This window comes from Stegostoma tigrinum, chromosome 7, assembly GCF_030684315.1.
Source record: "Stegostoma tigrinum isolate sSteTig4 chromosome 7, sSteTig4.hap1, whole genome shotgun sequence".
Taxonomy (NCBI): domain Eukaryota; kingdom Metazoa; phylum Chordata; class Chondrichthyes; order Orectolobiformes; family Stegostomatidae; genus Stegostoma; species Stegostoma tigrinum.
In genome coordinates, this window is record NC_081360.1 from 51404761 (window position 1) to 51426481 (window position 21721).

At 40.9% G+C, this 21721-nt stretch overlaps 1 protein-coding gene across 9 annotated transcripts in view; it reads left to right on the forward strand.

Moving 5' to 3' along the window:
- The window catches only part of myo3b (myosin IIIB), a 583195-nt gene that overhangs the window by 476709 nt on the left and 84765 nt on the right, over positions 1–21721 (forward strand). For all 9 annotated transcript variants that reach the window (XM_059647251.1, XM_059647253.1, XM_059647249.1 and 6 more), the window contains 2 exons: positions 15170–15233; positions 16428–16497. In XM_059647251.1, the coding sequence (XP_059503234.1) occupies positions 15170–15233; positions 16428–16497 (134 nt within the window). The remainder of the gene's footprint in view (positions 1–15169; positions 15234–16427; positions 16498–21721) is intronic.

The window sequence follows — 21721 nt, forward strand, 5'->3', positions numbered from 1 at the left end:
ATTTACTAGCAGGGAATTTGATTCTTTCCTCGAGTCAAATGGCATTTTGCGCATAAGAACATACCTTCCATCCATACCATCTATCGTCTAATGGTATTGCTGAAAGAGGAGTCTAAACGTTGAAGGCAGACTTAAAGACGTGGCCTACAGGTACTATTGATACTAAACTATCCTGGTTCTTGTTCAATTATAGGACCACCCATCTGCAACAATAGGGATAACTCCAGCAGAGTTACTGATGGGGAGAAGACACGACACCAGGTTAAACCTGTTATTCCCAGATCTGGGGTGGGGTGTGTGAAATGGCAGCAGGAATACCAATGCCAGCCACATTCCTCCTCTAAGTGAGAGAGACAGTTTAATTCAGGGTATGAAGTTTGGTACTGGAACCGCGAAAATGGCCCTGCCTAGGTGCAAGGCAAGAGTGATGTGAGATCTCAATACTGTTATCTCCGGAAGAATAAGAGGAAACTCTCCCGAAACACTCTGCAAAGAAGAGGGAGGCCTCTTGCCGCTCTGAAGGGCCAGGTATGTCAGGGTTAGGGTGAAATCATCACAGGAAAAGCTACAAGCGAAAAGCTAGGCCTACACCCCCGGACTTGAGGGGGAGGGCTGTAGTGACTGGAACCAGACTAACCCCATTGACTACGTGGTTGTTGATTGGGGTTGTTAATCTGGTTTAATCAGGAAAGCCGAGGCTGACAAATATAACCAAGAGGTCCCCCTTTCTCCTGGGGATCTGAGGTGGAGGATATTGCATGCAGCAGTCCCCTGTAACTACAGATTGCCATGGTACAAGGACTCTCCATCCAACTGTCTGTTTTGCAGCACTGTGGATTTCATGGGCCATGTATATTATTGGGCGTGGGTGCTTGTACTCCCTTTTCAGTTATTTTAAGGACCTCCTTTTGTGTTTTTGGTTGCACTTCAGCCCCACGTTCCTGATCTTTGGGCACCCAATGGGGTGGGGAGCGGGCAGGTTGTAGGGTCTCCTCATAGGCCTGCTCCTGGGCCTGGCCAAGCTGGTCATTAATAGGTCCATGGAGGGTGCCATTATGACGAGCTGTCTGCCCCTTTTCCGTGGCTACGTTTGCGGCCGGGTGTCCCTGAAGAAAGAGCACATGGTATCCACCAATACACTCAATATCCTTTGGGAGAGGTGGGCACTGTAGGGTGTGGAGTGCTTTATTTCCCACACAAACTCTATTTTGACTTGATCCCTACCCTCCCCATCACTTTTTCTTTCACATTTGTATTGCCCCTAGGGGCTCTGCTTGCTACTGTCTTTTATTCCTGTGGTGGACTATCAATAAATATACCCAATGTTTTTACTCTTCCTTGCACCTACAAATAAAAAGAGGAAAGTAAAATAAGCAGGAGGACAGAATCTCCTCAGTTCAGGCACTAACTCCAAGCTGGCTGGCCACAGCCAGTATACTGTGCATAAGTAAATAAAGGGTGACTTGGTGACTGGATACCAGCCTCTGTGCAGTTATTTCATTTATATGCGATTTTAATGAGTATTCATGACATACTAAAAAATGTAAAGCATTTTCCAATAATAAAGCATTGAGAGGGTTAGCTCCCCCTGAATCTTTCCTCTAATTTAAGACCAAAACCTAAACTGTGTGAGGACCCTGTGTTTTGACAGCTATGTTCCCCTCCTGGCTGTTTGCTACAGGCAGCCCTGAAGATTTTGCCCAATGGGTTGGAATATTGTACGGTAATGTAGATTAGATGGGGCTGTGATGATGGTCAAGTCCATCTTAATATATGATAGGTCAGGAAGTAATTCTTTTGCATAGCTCGGGGCTTATGAAGATAACGAGTGGGTCATTATCAAGGAAAGTATAGTGGATTCGGCAACATTAGACCCATCTCCATGTAGCCCTTTTCCACATAGTTGATGTATAAATTGAACAGAAACAGTTTCTGAACACGTACCTAGGGGACACTCGGACTTACACATGTTTTAAGAAACAACTGTTCTTTGTAACCTCCCTTGTTCCCAAATTTTAATCAGTTCTGGAGATAGCAAAGCATGGCTAAGGCTCCAATGAAGGGCAGACCAAGATAGGGCCTGAGCTGGGAAATTTCTCTCATATGGATATTAGATCTTTTTGAAAAAACAGTATGTGAGGTTTGAAGTTCAACTCAGGAACAACCAGAATGCTTGTTCTAATTCAGAATGCTTTGGAAGAGGGGAATGGAATCAGTGGCAAAGATTTGGAGTTTTTGCTAAAGTCTGAAGTTAATGGATACTGAGATATCAATGACTTGTAGGCAACTTCACAGAACAAAGATAATATTTTCCACATTATCACGGCATCTATATTTCAAAAAGTATGTGACTTGTAGTAAAGTCCTTTAGGACATCTTCAGGTTATAAAAGATACTGTATAAATTCAAATCTGTATATAGGTCAACATTGGTTCAGGATATTGAGTATTAAGTCTACCAAAATTCCCAAATTGCATTGAATTGCATCAAAACTTGAATATAAGCTGCTTAGCCCAACATCTAGACAGATGTTTATTTTCACACAAGCAGTTGTCCAAAACTCATCTGACTGCCTTGTCACCATGTAAATCTATGTCTCCTTCTTTTACCTAAATGAATACCCTATTATTAATTATTGACATGATATGTATTTTACAAATGAACAATGATAATGCATTCCACAGCCTCACAATCATCTGTGTAACATAATTTCTTTATCTCTCCTAAATGTTATCTTCTACCATGTTCCCTTCTTCTAGATCCCTCATAGAATTGGTACAGTGTGTTTCTGTAAATTGGAAAAAACCTCAGTCAAATCATCCTTTTAAGTTCTTCTGAGCTGAGAAAAGTATTTTATTTCTTATATCAGGCATGACCTTTGCCAATAGCACAGTGTCCATTTTATTGCTGCAAATATTCTTATACAGTGGATTCCTGAGCTGTGTACCATATTCACAACTATAGGCTTATTAAGGATTTTTGAAACTTTAACATTATTTCTCAACCTTTCCATTCGAAATGTTGCTTTTAAAAGCTTATGAACCTGAATTTGCCCCAACCTGAGTAAGTGTGCTGGAATCAAGCCCCACTACCCCTGGAGTTGCCACAGAAATGAAGTTGAAACTATCAGAAATCCTAATTTTCCTCTAACTGACTGCTACCCAGAATAAAAGCAGACCTCAACAGGTTACTTTAGTGAACGTAAAAATAACTATTTATTGTAACTCTCTTATTGTGACACACCTTTTGAAATTCTCCCCCGCAAGCACAGAAAAAGCAACAGGCAAAACGCAAGTATTATGAGCAGAGGAGTTAAATATAATCAGACTATTGTATCATTAGTCCAGATTACAAAACTAGATGGGTTGGTTTCACAATCTTTTAAACTTTTTAATGAAACTTCAATGACATCTATGTAGTAATGATGTATCTCCTTTTACATTCTCTCCATTGTAAAAGCCTATTTTAAAAATGCCCATTTTTCTCATCTGCTGTTCAGACCCCAAAAATAAAAAGATGTGGTTTCTTACACAAGTTCTAAGAGAACAATTGATCTACAAATCAGCTTATAATAATTATCTGCATCTCCTATTTTAGTGGATTCTGCAACATTAGACCCATCTCCATGTAGCCCTTTTCCATACTGTTGATGTATAAAATGAACAAAAACGGTTTCTGAACAGGTACCTAGGGGCCACTCCGACTTACACATATTTTAAGAAACAACTGTTCTTTGTAACCTCCCTTGTTCCCAAATTTTATTCTGATTCTCTGCAGTTCCACTGAATTCAAACCTTTTAATCTTTTCCAATAGGCTCTTTTGTGAAGTACCCTCTCAAAAGGTTTCATGTACATAACATTATTTAAACAGTGTTGTACACATTCATCGTATCTGTCACCTCCTCCAAACACAACGTTAGCATGCTTTTCATTTCTGAATGTTATGGTGTCTATTTCTACTTACTTTCCCAACATCTAGATATTTAGGCATTTCAGTGGTAATTAAAAATTGCTAAGTAGGTGTGAATCTAATGCCTACAGTTTAGTTTTGCTTCCCATTTTTTTTTTGAAAATGGAAATTGCGTTAGTCATTTGCGAAAAAATATGCAGCAATTCCCAATAGAACCTTGAAATATAATTACCAAGTCTTATACTATTTCTTTCTGCCAAAATCTTAAGACTTTGTCCTCCTTTAGCTAAACTAACATCTCTAATACCATCATTTTATTTATTCTATCTCTGATCTCATAATTAGTTCATTCAGTACTTAGCTCTTCCCGAGTAATTTTCTGCTTTGAAAACATGTACTTACTAATATCTGTTATCAATATTCAATTATTGTCCAATAAATCACCACTCACTCCTCTCAGGAATCCATTTTGAAATTAATGTGGAATATTTAATTGATCTCATCAAAGATGTTAGAAATTTACTGCATATACTTTTACCTTACTTTCCTTGCTTGAGATTTTCAAATCCATGAGCAGACTTGATAGGGTAGATAGGTAGAAGTTATTGCCGCTCGTAAAAGAATGAAGAACTGGAAGACATTGCCTCACACTGATATGCAAATGAAGCAAGGATGATATACAAAAGTGATAATGGGAACTGCAGATGCTGGAGAATCTAAGATAATAGATAAGTGAGGCTGAATGAACACAGCAGGCCCAGCAGCATCTCAGGAGCACAAAAGCTGACGTTTCGGGCCTAGACCCTTCATCAGAGATGCAAAAGAGTTTCTTTCACGCAGTGAGTTGTGGAGGCAAGTTCTATTGAGACATTCAAGAGGGCATTGGATTTTTTTTGGATAGTAAGGATGTGTAGAGATATTGGGAAACGGCAGGAGATTTGCACTAGATAATGGAGCCAGTGCGGGTACAGTGGGACATTTGGCCTCTTTCTGTACAATAATAATTCTGTGATAACAAAAACAGAAATTGCTGGCAAAGCTCAGCAGGTCTGGCAGCATCTATGGAGAGAAATCAGAGTCAACGTTCCATGTCAAGTGACCCTTCCTCGGAACTTTGTCAGAATAATTCTGTGATCGTGTATCATATTTTCTCGTAGCTGCGGACCCAAATTCTCCGTTCTTCAACTTTAGTTTGAATCTGATCTACATACTTATCCATGATACTCCGAATCTTGAAGTTGACTATTTTTTGGAGGTGTATTCTGTACCTTTTGTATTTTCGTTTTATAGTCTCCGAACTTGGCTTTATGTCCAGTATGCCAATTACTCTTTGCACCTCACCTTACCCAGTTCAGATCTCATCTTTTCAAAATCTGCCAAATTTAAATACCTTGTGTCTATATTAACTTCCACATTTCTATTTTGAATGTGAACAAAATCAGCAAACATTGTTTTAAATGGTCCTTTATCACCTGACATGCTCAAAAAAATGACAACATTTATATTCCTCAAATACCACGATATCTGAGTAATTATGCTGTAAATATGATATAACAGTGATATGAACTTTAAGGGATATTAATGTCTGGGAGCTTTGCTTGGCCAAGGTTGAATGCAGTTATGCGTACATCTTGATTTTCCAGAATATTTGATCAACTGACAAACTCATAGTCCTGTAGGTGCTGGTTATTAAAAAGCTTGTTGAAGTAGCTGCTATTGCTGCAGTTAATTCAGCATTCGTTTATTTTTTAAAAATTCTCATAACTATATCTAGTGGCAAACGTAATTCATGCAAAATAATGAGGTTCAATTCTCTGCTGACTTATTTGTGAAGATTTATAGTGTATTATTGTTATTTGGGAACTTAGATTCAGAAATAGAAAAAAGGTTTTAGTTTTTAATTCTATGAAAGTGACTTTTCTGAAGAAAGTGGCATGAAGTATTTGGAACAGTGAACTAATGACAGCCTTCCCAAGAATGCCCGTGACTTAAAATAAATGATTCAATTAACCTTCTGGAAAATTGATTGCTGAATGTTTATAAAGTTTTATGATCTGCAGAAATGCGTGGTGAATGGCTGCTAGCAGATTGAGTTCAGAAGAAAACACACATATGCAGAAAGGTATATCAGTTTGCAGGCTGAGAGGGTAGCTTGCAGAAGACTGTGAGAGTTTCATTGGTAAAAGGTTCCAGGCTGTGTAAGTTGAAAAGAAATCCCTAAGTCATCAGAGCTGGAAAGAAGTCTCCAGACCATCAGAACTGAAAATACATTTTAAGATACTTCAGTTGTTCAAGGAGGAGGGTGGTAAAGGACCAGTAAGTTAGTCTGTATTTATGTGTCTCCAGCAGAGACAGCAAGAGTTACATCTGCCGAATGTCCAGAAAGTCAGTTAAGTAAACAATCTTAGGGTGGAGATAATGGGAACTGCAGATGCTGGAGATTCCAAGATGATAAAATGTGAGGCTGGATGAACACAGCAGGCCAAGCAGCATCTCAGGAGCACAAAAGCTGACGTTTCGGGCCCAGACCCTTCATCAGAGAGGGGGATGGGGGGAGGGAACTGGAATAAATAGGGAGAGAGGGGGAGGCGGACCGAAGATGGAGAGCAAAGAAGATAGGTGGAGAGGGTGTAGGTGGGGAGGTAGGGAGGGGATAGGTCAGTCCAGGGAAGACGGACAGGTCAAGGAGGTGGGATGAGGTTAGTAGGTAGCTGGGGGTGCGGCTGGGGGTGGGAGGAAGGGATGGGTGAGAGGAAGAACCGGTTAGGGAGGCAGAGACAGGTTGGACTGGTTTTGGGATGCAGTGGGTGGGGGGGAAGAGCTGGGCTGGTTGTGTGGTGCAGTGGGGGGAGGGGATGAACTGGGCTGGTTTAGGGATGCAGTGGGGGAAGGGGAGATTTTGAAACTGGTGAAGTCCACATTGATACCATATGGCTGCAGGGTTCCCAGGCGGAATATGAGTTGCTGTTCCTGCAACCTTCGGGTGGCATCATTGTGGCAGTGCAGGAGGCACAATGATGCCACCCGAAGGTTGCAGGAACAGCAACTCATATTCCGCCTGGGAACCCTGCAGCCATATGGTATCAATGTGGACTTCACCAGTTTCAAAATCTCCCCTTCCCCCACTGCATCCCTAAACCAGCCCAGTTCATCCCCTCCCCCCACTGCACCACACAACCAGCCCAGCTCTTCCCCCCCACCCACTGCATCCCAAAACCAGTCCAACCTGTCTCTGCCTCCCTAACCGGTTCTTCCTCTCACCCATCCCTTCCTCCCACCCCCAGCCGCACCCCCAGCTACCTACTAACCTCATCCCACCTCCTTGACCTGTCCGTCTTCCCTGGACTGACCTATCCCCTCCCTACCTCCCCACCTACACCCTCTCCACCTATCTTCTTTGCTCTCCATCTTCGGTCCGCCTCCCCCTCTCTCCCTATTTATTCCAGTTCCCTCCCCCCATCCCCCTCTCTGATGAAGGGTCTGGGCCCGAAACGTCAGCTTTTGTGCTCCTGAGATGCTGCTTGGCCTGCTGTGTTCATCCAGCCTCACATTTTATAATCTTAGGGTGGAGATACTTTCATGGGTCAATTGCCTGCAAAGACTGCTGCTGGGAAAATGCTTGAATCTATTTTGCAGTTACCATTAAGATCTTTACTGTTTTCCTAAACTATCATCTGTAGCTTTGCACATTTTTTACTTTGTAGGAATTAAAATTACAATATAATTATGTTTTTTTGTTAAAATACATGGGCAGCCTTGTGTGAATACCACCAGTGCCTGGTCAGCATGGCAACCAGTAATACCATCAGATGAAATCATAAGGTGGGAGCTATTGACTGGATTGGAATTCATTGAATTTAACAGGGGCTTGTGAATCTTTTAGATAAATAACTATATGAAATTACTGGACATGCATACACATATTGGACTTCCAAAATTGCTTTGAATGTTTTAAACAGTTTTCTGAGGACAGAACATAAGGAAGTGGATTATTTGGAATCCTTGTCTAACGCTATACTAAGACAGTTAGCAGATTATTTGGGGGTAGAAATAAACTCATAAGGTTCAGGTGCTTAAAATGATTATTTGATAGAATTCAGGTGGAATTAAATAACATGTGAGCTGGGGGAAAAACAGAGAGAAAGAGAAATGAACAAATGAAGAAAAAGGAAAGCAAAGATCGTTGGAAAGAGAAAACAGTGAAAGCAAAAGAGTAATGGTTGAGAAGGAGAAAAATAGAAAAGAGGCCTGGAAATAAGAAAGTTTGAATTGGACATTGAAGAGAGAGAAAAGCAAAGAAATAGAATTTCAAAAAGCTCAATCTTCAAAGAAAGAGAGAATCTTGAGAACATGACTTGCCAAGAGAAAAGCTTAGAGTAAAGGAAGAAAGAAAAGGTGATAACTAAGAGGATGATCCTGATTCCACTGAGGGATTTGATTTAACGAGAGATCTACATTTAGTGACTACGTCCACAGAAGTTAGAGTGGAGAGATGTTTCAATTCATTTGAAAATGTAGCTGGGAAGATGAAGTGGCCAAAAGATGTTTGGACTTAAGTGTATTGACAGGTACAGTTATGAATGTGTACAAAGGTTTGTAAGATTACCTATCTGTAAACTATAAAGCTGTTAAAAGAGATTTTTTTTAATGCTTATGAGCTTGTTCCTGAAACAATTAAAATTTAGAATTTTAAGAAAGAAACTTAATCAGATATTTATGGAATTTGCAAGAGAAACAGAAATGTTATGGGATCAGTGATTTTGATCACTGATGTTGCATGAAAACATTGTAAATATAAAGAAAATCATGATTATGGATGAATTTTGAAATAAAGAATTCCAGTAACCCTCAAGTCTTACAAAATGATTTCACATTAGTTTTTACTACGGGAAAGAAACGGAGCCTAGAAAACTGGGGTAAATAAATATTGATGTTTTGAAAACAGTTCACATTTCAAAGAGGAAGTGCTGGAGATTTTAGAAAATGTAAAGGTGGACACTCCAGGATGTGGAAAGTTAAGGAGGAAATTACAGTGCCCCAGCAGAAATATTTGTCTCATCTATAACAACAGGTGACTTGCTGGCTAATGTTGTGCTCTTATTTAAGAAAGGCTATCAGGAGATGCCTGGGAACAATAGATCTGTGAGTCTGACATCAGCGGGGGCTAAGTTGTTGGAGGTGATTCTGAAAGATAAGATTTACATGCATTTGGAGAGACAAGGAATGATTAAAGATAGCCACCATGGCTTTGTGCCAGGGAAATCATGTTTCACAAACTTCGTAGAGTTTTTTTGAGGAAGTAACCAAAAAGATTGAGATCAAAGCAGTAAATGTCATTTACATGGAACTTAGTAAAGTGTTTTGCAAAGTTCTGCACGGTAGACTAATCGATGAAGTTAGATAACATGAGATTCAGGGAGAGCTTGCTAATTGGAAAGAAAATTGGCTTGATGGTAGGAGACAGAGGATAGTGGTGGAGGGCTATTTTTCAGACTGAAGGCCTGTTACCAGCGGTGTTCTACAGGGATTGGTGCTGGGTCCACTTTTGTTTGACAATCATATAAACAATTGGATGAAAATTTAGGGGACATGGTTAATAAGTTTGTGGATGACACCAATATTGGACAGTGAAGAAGGTATCTAAGATTACAAAGATCTTGGTCAATTGGGTCAATGGGCTGAGGAATGGTACTTAGAGTTTAATTTAGATAAATGTGAGGTTTTGCATTTTGGTAAAACTAACAATAGCAGACCTTATACAATTAAAAGTAGGACCCTACTTAGTGTTGTACAACAGAATGACCGAGGGATTCGGGTACATAATTCTTTGAAAATTGAGTCATATGTAGGCAGGGTTGTTTAGAAGGCATTTAGCATGCTTGCATTCATTGCTTTTACCTTTGAGAATAGCAGTTGGGGTGTCATGTTGAGATTATACAGGACGTTGGTGAGGCCTCTTCTGGAGTTCTGTGTACACTCTGCTATAAGAAGGATATTATTAAATTGAAGAGGGTTGAGAAAAGATTTACCAGGATGTTGCTGGGAATGGAATGTTTAAAAAGATAGGCTGGATAGGCTAACACATTTTTCACTGGAGTGTAGAAGGTTGAGGGTTGACTTTATAGAGGTTTATAAAATCATGAGAGGCATAGATAAAGTGAATAGCAGGGTCTTTTACCTAGGGCATGAAAGTTCAAACCTAGGGGGCATATTTTTAAGGTGAGAGGAGAAAAATTTAAAAAGGACCTAAGGGGCCATTTTTTCACACAGAATTGTTTGTGAGTGAAATGAACTGTTAGAGGAAATGATGGATGCAGGTACAGTTACAACATTTAAAAGATATTTGCATAAGTACATGAATAGGAAAGGTTTGGAAGGATATGGACAAAATGCAGGCAAGTGGGACTAGTTTGATTTGGGAACATGGTCACTGTGGAGCAGTTGGACCAAAGAGTCTGTGTTCATGCTGTATGACTCTATGGCTGGTTCAGAAAATACTGGCTTTCTGATGGGTGCTGGAATAACCAGCAGATCTGAAAAAAAAAATTGAGACACTATAGGAAGAGCATCCTGGATTGTTTCCTGACCATTATGTCTTTAGGGTTATTGAATTAGACAGAAGTGGAGGGGTCTATGCATATGGGAGATGATTTAGAAATGTAATTATCTGATAAAACTTTCAAATCTTTAAATAATACAGGATAATGGTGAAGAGAATGAGGCTGGCTGTTCAGCCCATCCTCTGTAATTGAAATGACAGATCCTGAATTGAGAGAACTGTATCAAACAGTCTGTCAAATGGCAAGTTCCGTTGACTGATAGAGCCAAGGAATTATCAGCTTGTGAAACACCAAACATATTTTGTTTCAATGTTTCAACAATTAACCAACAAGGTCATCGAAGGCTTATGTAACTGTTGTTTATCACAGAATCTTTCATAGATTCCCTGTAGTGTGGAAGCAGGCGATTCAGCCCATTGGGTTCACACAAACCCTCCAAAGACCATTCCACCTGGATCCACCCAAACCCCTGACCCTGTCCCTGTAACACTGCATTCCCCATGGCTAATCCACCTAGCCTGCACATCTGTGAACACTGTGGGTAATTTAGCATAGCCAATCTATCTAACTTGCACATCTTTGGACAATGGGAGGAAACCAGAGCAGAAACCCACGCAGACATGGAAAGAACATGCAAACTCCACACAGACTGTCGCTCAAGGGTCAAATCAAACTCGGTTTCCTGGTGCTGTGAGGTAGCAGTGCTACTCTCTGATGATTTGGTTGTGTTCAGCCCAACTTGTAAAGAACATTTATTACATTTGAACAACTTATTTGAAATTTCACACAGAGCCAACTTGTTCATATGTTTGGCGAAGAGTGCATTTGGCAAAGCAATACTGACTTATTTGGGCTACACTGTAGGACAAGGGCAGGTCACACCTAGCAAAACAAAATCAGGCCTCTCTTGGATATTTCTGTGCCTGAGAAAAAGCACAAAATTCTGTGCTATATCACTATGATTGGACTTTATCAGAGTTTCATTCCGAATTTCAGCATGCTAGTGGCACCTTTGACAACCTATTAAAGAAGGGCAAGAAATTTGAAGGGATAAAAGAATGTCAGAGTGCCTTTGGCAGTTTAAAAGATATGCTGGCTACAACACTGGTATTGCAGCTCCAAACTACAACAGAACATTTAAGATAACAAAGCGTGAAGCTAGATGAACACAGCAGGCCAAGCAGCATCTCAGGAGCGCCAAAATTGACATTTCGGGCCTAGACCCTTCTCTCTGATGAAGGGTCTAGGCCCGAAACATCAGCTTTTGTGCTCCTGAGATGCTGCTTGGCCTGCTGTGCTCATCCAGCTCCACACTTTGTTATCTTGGATTTTCTAGCACCTGCAGTTCCCATTATCACAGAACATTTAATCTGGCTTTTGATATCAGTGTTGGTGGTGTGTTGTTGCAAGAGAATGAGATGGATAGCAAATGGCCAGTCCCTTCTTACTCTAAGAAATTGAGTGTGTTTCAACAGAAGTATTTAGTAGTGGAGTAAATCCAACTGAACCTGGTATTAACTTTACAAGATTACAGAATCTACATGAACAACCATTGTTTGATTTCTGAACAATTCTTCAGAGACTGTTATTTGTACAGACCACAATCCTTTACCTTTTGTTGGAGGTATTCAGTGATAAGGATTTGAAACTATTTTGTTGGCGTTTAATGCTACAACCATACAAATTAGTCATCATTAATGTAACAGGAAAATAATATTATAGATGACACTTTATTAAGCAACAAGCACTTGCGTAGAATATGATTGCGATGAAAATCTTTACATGACAACATAAATATATTATTATATGAAATATTATTCCTGTGAAAATAAAATGCAACTGTCAATCAGAAGAAAATACGATAGAAAATAAAATGTCTCCTAGAGGTCAGTTTTTATTTTTTTGCATGGAAGCAGGGTGATGAAAGTTTAAACTTTATCATTGAAACTTGGATTCAAAAGTTGAGTAAAATGGATTTTAGTCTTCATCTCTGTGAATGTGACATTTTAGAAAGAGTCAGAGATTAACTTAGATCAATGAACTATAGACATCATTTCCAGAAAAGCCTATGAATCAAGCTAACTGACTTCATTAAACTTCTGGGGATTACTTGCTAAATATTTGTAAAGCTGAGATTTGTGATCTACAGAAATGCATGGTCAAGGGCTACTAGCAGGTTGAATTCAGAAGAAGACAATGCATACTAATGTAAGGGCATTTTTGTTTGTTTCATAGAAGTTTAAATGTTGTGAGAGTTTAGTTGGTAGCAAACTCTTAGCTGTGAGATTTTCTAAATAGCAAAGAAGTCTTAAGATGTTTCTGCAGTCTAGAATGGAGGTCTGGAACAAACCAGTAAGTTCATTTGCATTTATATATCTCTGGGAGAGGGGAGAATCAGATTTGGTCAATGGACAGAAAACCACAGTCATCAAGTCAAGCCAGGTTTCATTGTGCAATATGAATTGTGCAGTGTTACCACAGCTGGGATCATAACATTGTATCAGTGATAACGGGAACTGTAGATGCTGGAGAATCCAAGATAATAAAGTGTGAAGCTGGATGAACACAGCAGACCAAGCAGCATCTCAGGCGCACAAAAGCTGTCGTTTTGGGCCTAGACCCTTCTTCAGAGAGGGGGATGGGGTGAGGGTTCTGGAATAAATAGGGAGAGAGTGGGAGGCGGACTGAAGATGGAGAGAAAAGAAGATAGGTGGAGAGTAGAGTATAGGTGGGGAGGTAGGGAGGGGATAGGTCAGTCCAGGGAAGACGGACAGGTCAAGGAGGTGGGATGAGGATAGTAGGTAGGAAATGGAGGTGTGGCTTGGGGTGGGAGGAAGGGATGGGTGAGAGGAAGAACAGGTTAGGGAGGCAGAGACAGGCTGGGCTGGTTTTGGGATGCAGTGGGTGGAGGGGAAGAGCTGGTCTGGTTGTGTGGTGCAGTGGGGGGAGGGGACAAACTGGGCTGGTTTTGGGATGCGGTGGGAGATGGGGAGATTTTGAAGCTAACTGGGCTGGTTTTGGGATCAATGTGGACTTCACCAGCTTCAAAATCTCCCCTTGCCCACCGCATCCCAAAATCAGCCCAGTTCGGCCCCTCCCCCCACTACACCACACAACCAGCCCAGCTCTTCCCCTCCCCCCACTGCATCTCAAAGCCAGCCCAGCCTGTCTCTGCCTCCCTAACCTGTTCTTCCTCTCACCCATCCCTTCCTCCCACCCCCAAGCCGCACCTCCATTTCCTACCTACTAACCTCATCCCACCTCCTTGACCTGTCCGTCTTCCCTGGACTGACCTATCCCCTCCCTACCTCCCCACCTATACTCTCCTCTCCACCTATCTTCTTTTCTCTCCATCTTCAGTCCACCTCCCCCTCTCTCCCTATTTATTCCAGAACCCTCACCCCATCCCCCTCTCTGATGAAGGATCTAGGCCCGAAACGTCAGCTTTTGTGCTCCTGAGATGTTGCTTGGCCTGCTGTGTTCATCCAGCTCCACACTTTATTATCTTGGGATCATAACATAACAGTTGTTGGGATATGGGCCGAGTCAGCACCTGTCAGCAACAGTGCCTGTTGTACACCCCTAAGTCATATTAACGCTAGGCCTTATTTTTGCATACTAGACGTCCTTGGGACTTTCCAATACTTGTCTCCCACAAAAGCACTTTTAAATTCAATGGTATTAACCCAACAACATTCAGGATGCTGTGGAATTGGCTCAATTTAACTTGGGGCAGTGGTGGAGCTGTTATTATTTACCAGCATGACTTGGTTAAAGGGATACAAATCAAGCAGTGTTCCTGTACGTGATCATTGAACAGCAACCCTTGCCAGCAATATGTCTATGTGGATGTAAGATGAGTGACAAACTCAGAATACCATCCCTTCCCCAACTTGGACGAGGAATTGCCTCTGAATCCATATCCAGCACAGAAATAACAGTTAGAACAGGAAAGTGGTGATTACTTATTTGTAATGATGGTTAGTGTTAAAAATGTTAAATAAAAATGCCTATCATTGCTGAAGCACTGACAATACCAGTGATACTGGTTGATATAAAAGTGAGAGAAACATTATGAAAAATGTAAATGTAGGTTTAATTTTAAACCTAATTTTATATTTTCCACGACATTATGTTTAATATTAAACTTAATTTGTGATCAATCTCTCTTTCCCCACTGTTCTTTATGCATAAATACTGGAACATAATAAAACAAAAATGAAACTTCCTGTCAGTGCAAGTCACAGCTGATTTTGTTTAAAGTTATTTTTGAATGCATGGCTTGAAGTACACTATTTCCCGCCACTTCCCCTCCAGAAGTAATTATTTAAGTCTGCTTTCCAAATTCACTTTTAATGGAATGCTTTTCAGTGTGCTAGAAAACCATTTACTTCAATCTTTTGTAAGGTACTGCTGGTAAAGCAACACCCAGTGTACTTAAGACTGAATGTCATTAAACAAGTCAGTTTGATCAGCATAGGCTTCAGTGCATATGGTGTGCTTTTGATGTAAATTGTACCACATCAATGATCCTTTTTATTCTTGATGAAGAAGTCAGCAAAGCCATTCTGGCAAACATTCTGCATATATAATAGCAATTCATTGATTAATGTGGTATTGGGTGTTCTTCTGTTGCTTATAAATATATTTATATTTCTTTGAGTTTAGAATCTTTCATATTTCTATTTATTTTTCACAGTCATGTCAATTACATAGAAACTCAACACAGAGACATTGAGGAGAAGAATGAGGAAGATGAAAAGGTAAAATTAAAATAGTGCTAATGTAATTGTACACATCTCTTCCCCCACCCCCGCACATACACACATACACTTCAAAAACCTAGGTTTCAGATGTATTCAGAGCAGCTTTACCAAACTATCTTAACATGAAACCACTACAGCAATGTTTGAAGTCGTTGAGACAAAAGGCTGCTTGCATAGAATTGGTTCTGTAGAGAGACAGGGTGGTACAGTGAATAAGAGAATCAAAAGGCTGGAAATTTGCTGCTGTGAATAAACGCTAGCATTTCCCTGAGGTGATTTGTCTTGCACTTCACATTCTACAGATGTTAAAGCCCTTTTCTCTGTAAAGACCTGAGGTTCTTTGGTAGCACTTTGATATCCTGCTTGAATTCAATCTGTGAAATGGAAGAATCACTCTATGACTTGGAGCCCTGCATAGTCTTTGATGTGTGATCCAGTTTTTGCTGCTTACCACTTGATGTTGAAAGGATGAAATGAAAATGTACAGATTTGCCAGTAACTCTGTTAAGTATATGTAAGATTAAAAGGTAAAACCCTTTGGAATATGCAGTTAGAAATGTTAAATATATTAATACTTTCCTATTGTTCTTTTATTTAAAATTATGGATTACATCTAGCGCAAGTTGCTACTAAAACAGTTTTAAATTCAGACATTAGAGTAAACCTTGCCGGTTTCAATTCGCAACAATTTATACAAATTATTGTAATCAACAACATATCCAGATTTAATTGGAAAAATTACTTGTATTGTCAGTGATTTTTTTCACCAATAGGAATGTATATATAGCATAGGTGCACTTGTTTATTTAAATCCTGCAGTTAATTTCTATTCAAATCATACACATTAATTATAAGAGTCTAACCAGTTGCCTTTGAAAACCATTTCTTTGTTTTATCTTGTTTATCTGTATCCACATGTGACACAATGCTTCAACTTCTGATGCAAGTGTGAGATGTCTTGTGTCATTTAACTTGTATCAGTTTACAGACAGGAATGAGTTCTTAATTTTAGGAATGTTTGCTGAGATTATTTGAATGTAATAACTGAAAACAACTAGCTTGGATTGTTGTGCGTGCCTTTCACCAAAACACTTATTTTTTTGTCTACCTACAGTATTATTTCAAAATGATTGTCTTTGTCAATGTTTAACATAATTTCTCATCAACTTAATTTATTTAAATCTTTTTAAGGCCTCTGATGAGGTTGCAAATCAAGTATCACCACATGAAACACAACATGAAGCTCATACAATTATGAAAGGTAAGACAATATTTAGAGCAACGAGGTACAGGTCACAATTTTGCATTTGTACAGCATATCTGGAAATTAATATGCTGGATCTTTGGTAATTACACATTTGCACAAAGCTATTATTTCCATCCATTCAGCAACCTGTCTGTTTTCTATATACAAGCAAGGAAAGTATAAAAACTGGTCTTTTACATTCCTTATTAGGATGATGATGCAACCAGCAGCTAACAAGGAAGAGAAGATCTTCCAGCATTTACACGTGTAGCAACTGGAGTTTACACTAATCAGGATGGAAACATAAACCCAACTATTAGCTTAAATAGATACAATTAAGACAAATGTTAAGTCATGCTTGCAAAATGTGAAATTTTGACCCATATCCCGTACCTTATGTACTAGTCTTGATTTATGACATGTATTGATGGTGTTCATTCAACGTTGGTAGAATATTGAGAAGGCTGTGTCTATGTGGCAAGCAAGATATTATCAAATTTCAGCCTTAATTGTTTATAGGTGTTGTTTCAGTTTTTAGAAATGATTGGTCTGCAGAAAACCATAAACCGTTTCAAAACCATAAAATGTATGTATGTGCAGAAGCCAGCCAGGTAGTCAGCATTATTGTGGAACACAACTGCTGATACCCTTCATTAATCATTGTAGGCTGTGATTTTAATCTGTTCTAACGGTGAAGCAGCTAGAATTGGAAATGCTCAAGAGGCCAGTTTTAGAGGTGCACAAATAAAGGTGTGGCATAGCTGGAAGAGCAGGAGGGGCAAAGTTGTGGGAAGATTCGAAAATAAAGATGAGACTTTTACAATGAAGATGTTGTTTGAGATGCCAGCATAGGTCAGCAGCCACAGAGCGAAATTTGGCATGCATTAACTCGTAGGTAACAGAGTTTTGGATGACTAAAAGTTTACAAAGGGGAAAATATGGATTGTTAAGACCAGAGTCAATAAATGCATGGATGAGGGTTTTATTAGCAGATGACCTGAGACATGGATAAATTTAGAGAGGTGAAATACACAGACTTTCTGATGGCATGTATATGAAGTCAGAAATTTGTCTCAGGATCACATATTATACCAAGGATGTGAAGATTTTCTGTCAGACTGTGGCCAAAGAGAGGGATGGAGTCAGTAGCTAAGGAATGGGATTTGGTATGGCAATGAAACCATATGTGGAATGTTCCCATATTTTGGCTGTGTCAATTTCCATGATTTCGTCAAGGGTTTCCTTCTGTGTGCCATGTTAACTTGCTGCTCACATTCTTCCCCTGCCAACTTTATTAATTATGCACTCAGGCTCCACAAGGGATTCACATTGAATCAAAGCCTTACAGAGGCAGAAGTTCTCACCAATGCCAGGATTTTCAGCATTGATGTTGCAATAACCATATTTAATGCACAGCTACACAAATGCTGCAAGCTAAGGGCTACCATTCCAAGAGTATTGTTTAACCACATGAGAAAGGAGGTGGCTTTTACAGGGAAGTTCAAACCCCAAATCCCCAAGAGGAATTTGAAGGTTCTGGTGGATGAGAAGATGGAGAACAGGGTCAGCCTCTTTCCTCAGAGCCATCTTTAGAGACCATGACACCAGATGCTGCCAATATGGAAATCATCTTCCAGGTCAGTTCTGTTTCCACAGTAATAAGAAAGCAGCAAGAGCGCCATAAGAAGGTCAGTGACCTTCTGAATTCTGCAAGGAGGTAAAGACCACTCCACTCTGTGTGCTACCTCACATTTACTCTCATTGTGCACACCTCCATGGAAGCTAAGACTCTTTCACTTGCATGCAGCATCTCCAATTAGTGGCTCTCATCTGCCTCATCCTCCAAAATTAGTTACCTTCTCAGCTCTCTGCATTTTTGCTCACTCACTCTAGGCACCTCACCACTTCTGCTGCTCCTGCACCACCAAGAACAGCTCCTCCAACCACATTGATTTCACTCATAATATGCCAAAACAGGCAGAGTCAGTTAATGGCTGCCAACATTCATCTTCTCATCCCCTACAAGGAGAAGATACTTGAACTAGCAGGAGAGATTAGAAAATGCTTATGGGGTGCTGAGAAATCCATGCTGAGGCAACTAAATAGGCTTCATTGTATTCTACAGTGCTCCGCTCTACTCTACTGCTGTCCCATTAACAACATGTATGTAATATGATCAAAATTCTGCCTCTACTGTGGAAAAAATTCTCTTATGCATGCACCAGTGGTACCTACACAGCCTGTGCTCCGAAGATGCCAGCCCCTCATCAGCTCTTCCTCCACTTTTGAGGACGAAATCACAGATCTCTTAGAGGATGCACTGATAAGTCTTTTCCCTGCTCCGTCTACCAGCTCAGTGACTTTCTTCTGGGTGAGTACTTTATCTAGATTAAACCTTGGAGCATAGTCAGGTGAGCACTGGCACATCTTCTGAGTTGGTTGAGGAAGAAAAGCTCTGGGCTGGCTCTTAGGAGATTGTCATAGACAAGGCTCCTGCTCATCTTCATGCAGAAAATAGCCAATAGTATCGGCCATCAATAACTTTGTACATGCATACAGACAGTCACAGGAATATCTGTCAGGTTTGTGCAAGACTAGATTGAAGAATGGGGGAGTCCATCAAAGTTATCAGTCCCATGCTAACTCAAGCCTACATGGAGATGATTGTCTTAATGGACAGGTTGGTGAATGCCAGGCCCTGTGGAAAGCTCAGTGACTGCCGAGAACAAACATAGATCTGCACTCCATTGTTTTAGCTGTTGTTGCTCAGCAGCAGCAACAAGGTGAGAACACAACGAGGAATATTGACTTTGTTCTGAGTGTCTCTGCTTCTCAAGGAGATAGGGTGGTGCCACCACACATCCAGATCGAGGATGAAGCACACACAGGCTTCCCCCTTTTGTGTCTTCTCAAGATACTCCAGAAGTGCCAGGCCCATCCACCTCCACCCTGTCTGCAATCCTCAATCCCTTGAAAGTTGCAGCCAAGAAGGATGAGTCTCCATTGGGCAAGAAAACTGCCAGTATGTCTGGGCCCTTTAAACACCAACACCCTCTGGGTCCTCAAACCAAATTTTCAAGGCTAATAGGCTGTACTACAGATGCAGAACCCAGGATATTATGTGAAAGCAAAACAAAAGAAATCCCTCTGAGGTAACATAGGTAACGTGGGTTAGAGTGAATTGTAAGTAAAATCTTTTACCTGTAAACATGTGCATCTTCAATCTTCACCTGCCTGTTCGACTACCATGATAATAAAATGTGAGGCTGGAAGAACACAGCAGGCCCAGCAGCATCTCAGGAGCACAAAAGCTGACATTTCAGGTCTAGACCCTTCATCAGAGAGGGGGATGGGGTGAGGATTCTGGAATAAATAGGGAGAGAGGGAGAGGCGGACCGAAGATGGAGAGAAAAGAAGATAGGTGGAGAGGAGAGTATAGGTGGGGAGGTAGGGAGGGGATAGGTCAGTCCAGGGAAGACGGACAGGTCAAGGAGGTGGGATGAGGTTGGTAGGTAGGAGATGGAGGTGCGGCTTGGGGTGGGAGGAAGGGATGGGTGAGTGGAAGAACAGGTTAGGGAGGCAGAGACAGGTTGGACTGGTTTTGGGTTGCAGTGGGTGGAGGGGAAGAGCTGGGATGGTTGTGTGGTGCAGTGGGGGGAGGGGACGAACTGGGCTGGTTTAGGGATGCGGTGGGGGAAGGGGAGATTTTGAAGCTGGTGAAGTCCACATTGATACCATTGGGCTGCAGGGTTCCCAAGTGGAATATGAGTTGCTGTTCCTGCAACCTTCAGGTGGCATTATTGTGGCACTGCAGGAGGCCCATGATGGACATGTCATCTAAAGAATGGGAGGGGAGTGGAAATGCTTTGCGACTGGGAGGTGCAGTTGTTTATTGCGAACCGAGCAGAGGTGTTCTGCAAAGCTGCCCCCAAGCCTCCGCTTGGTTTCCCCAATGTAGAGGAAGCCACACCGGGTATAGTGGATGCAGTATATCACATTGGCAGATGTGCAGGTGAACCTCTGCTTGATGCAGTATACCACATTGGCAGATGTGCAGGTGAACCTCTGCCATTGACTACCATTTCAGCTGTAGGATTGGGTTCACTGGACACAGTGTCAGAGTTAAGCTGCTCTTCATTCATCTAGAGGAGGATAGAGGTTAACGTGTTGAGTCTTCGTTTATTTCCAAGAAACACTCTAAATAGCTAAAGATTTCAAACACCCTTCAACCCATACGTTCATAACTGTAACCAAGACACTCAACTTTAATGACAGTATTACTGATTGCAAACTTGTTTTGAGAACTTGTGACAGATTCTTACTTCTGCTCAATTTTCCACACCAATTGCCACTTTATGTGTGGCCCTGTAATAATTTATGAATGCATGCTTCTCTGGGGGGCAAGGCTTAATTCTACCTATGTGGCTTACAAGGGCCTGAGCACCACTGTGAGGAAGAGTGAGACCTCATCCTCAATCAACATTCAAGCTCTGCCTCATAGCACATTGTTACAGTTGGAAAAGATGTTTTAAGCCCTAACTGCATAACTTTGGAGTACTGAATTCTACAGCATTACATACTCACACTCAGTGTGTGTGAATCATAGACTTTGAGGGCTAAACAATGATGCGTGGGTGAGAAGGGCTTGTATTGGGATGCCCCTGATCGCCGATGGTGATGGCAGAGCTCAGTATGCAGCTCTTGGATTCCTTATCATGAAAGAAATCTCAGAAGCTAGCTTTCTGTGGCACTACATTAGAACCCTGCCTGAGTGCTAATCTTTCCTAACACCCATCAGAACAGATAATGTTGTCATTCTTGAATGTGAAAGCAGTATATATTTTAAATCTTCAAACAGTTGATGAAGTAATATTTTATTGCACAACAGGAAAGGTGATGAAAGAGCCAACAAAAGAAGCAATATTCGCTTCAACACGTACACAGGGGCTGCTTGTCTTTGCATAAGTATCTGTATTCTGTGAATGATACTCAACTCTAATCTCTCGGAAGTGGGTGTCAATTAAGCTCTGCCTGACTTGATGTGCTCGATGCTGCACTGCTGTGACATGGCTTAAGTGATGTTCCTCCTATTCACATCCTTATTTTCCTCCTTGGAAGACTGGTGCCAATCTCCCAGCTCCTTAATATCCATAACAACTCATCTTTGGCTGCTCCAGTTGTGTAGAGCACACTTTGCATGCTCCATCTGAAGTCCCTCTGGATTGATTCAGACTTCATT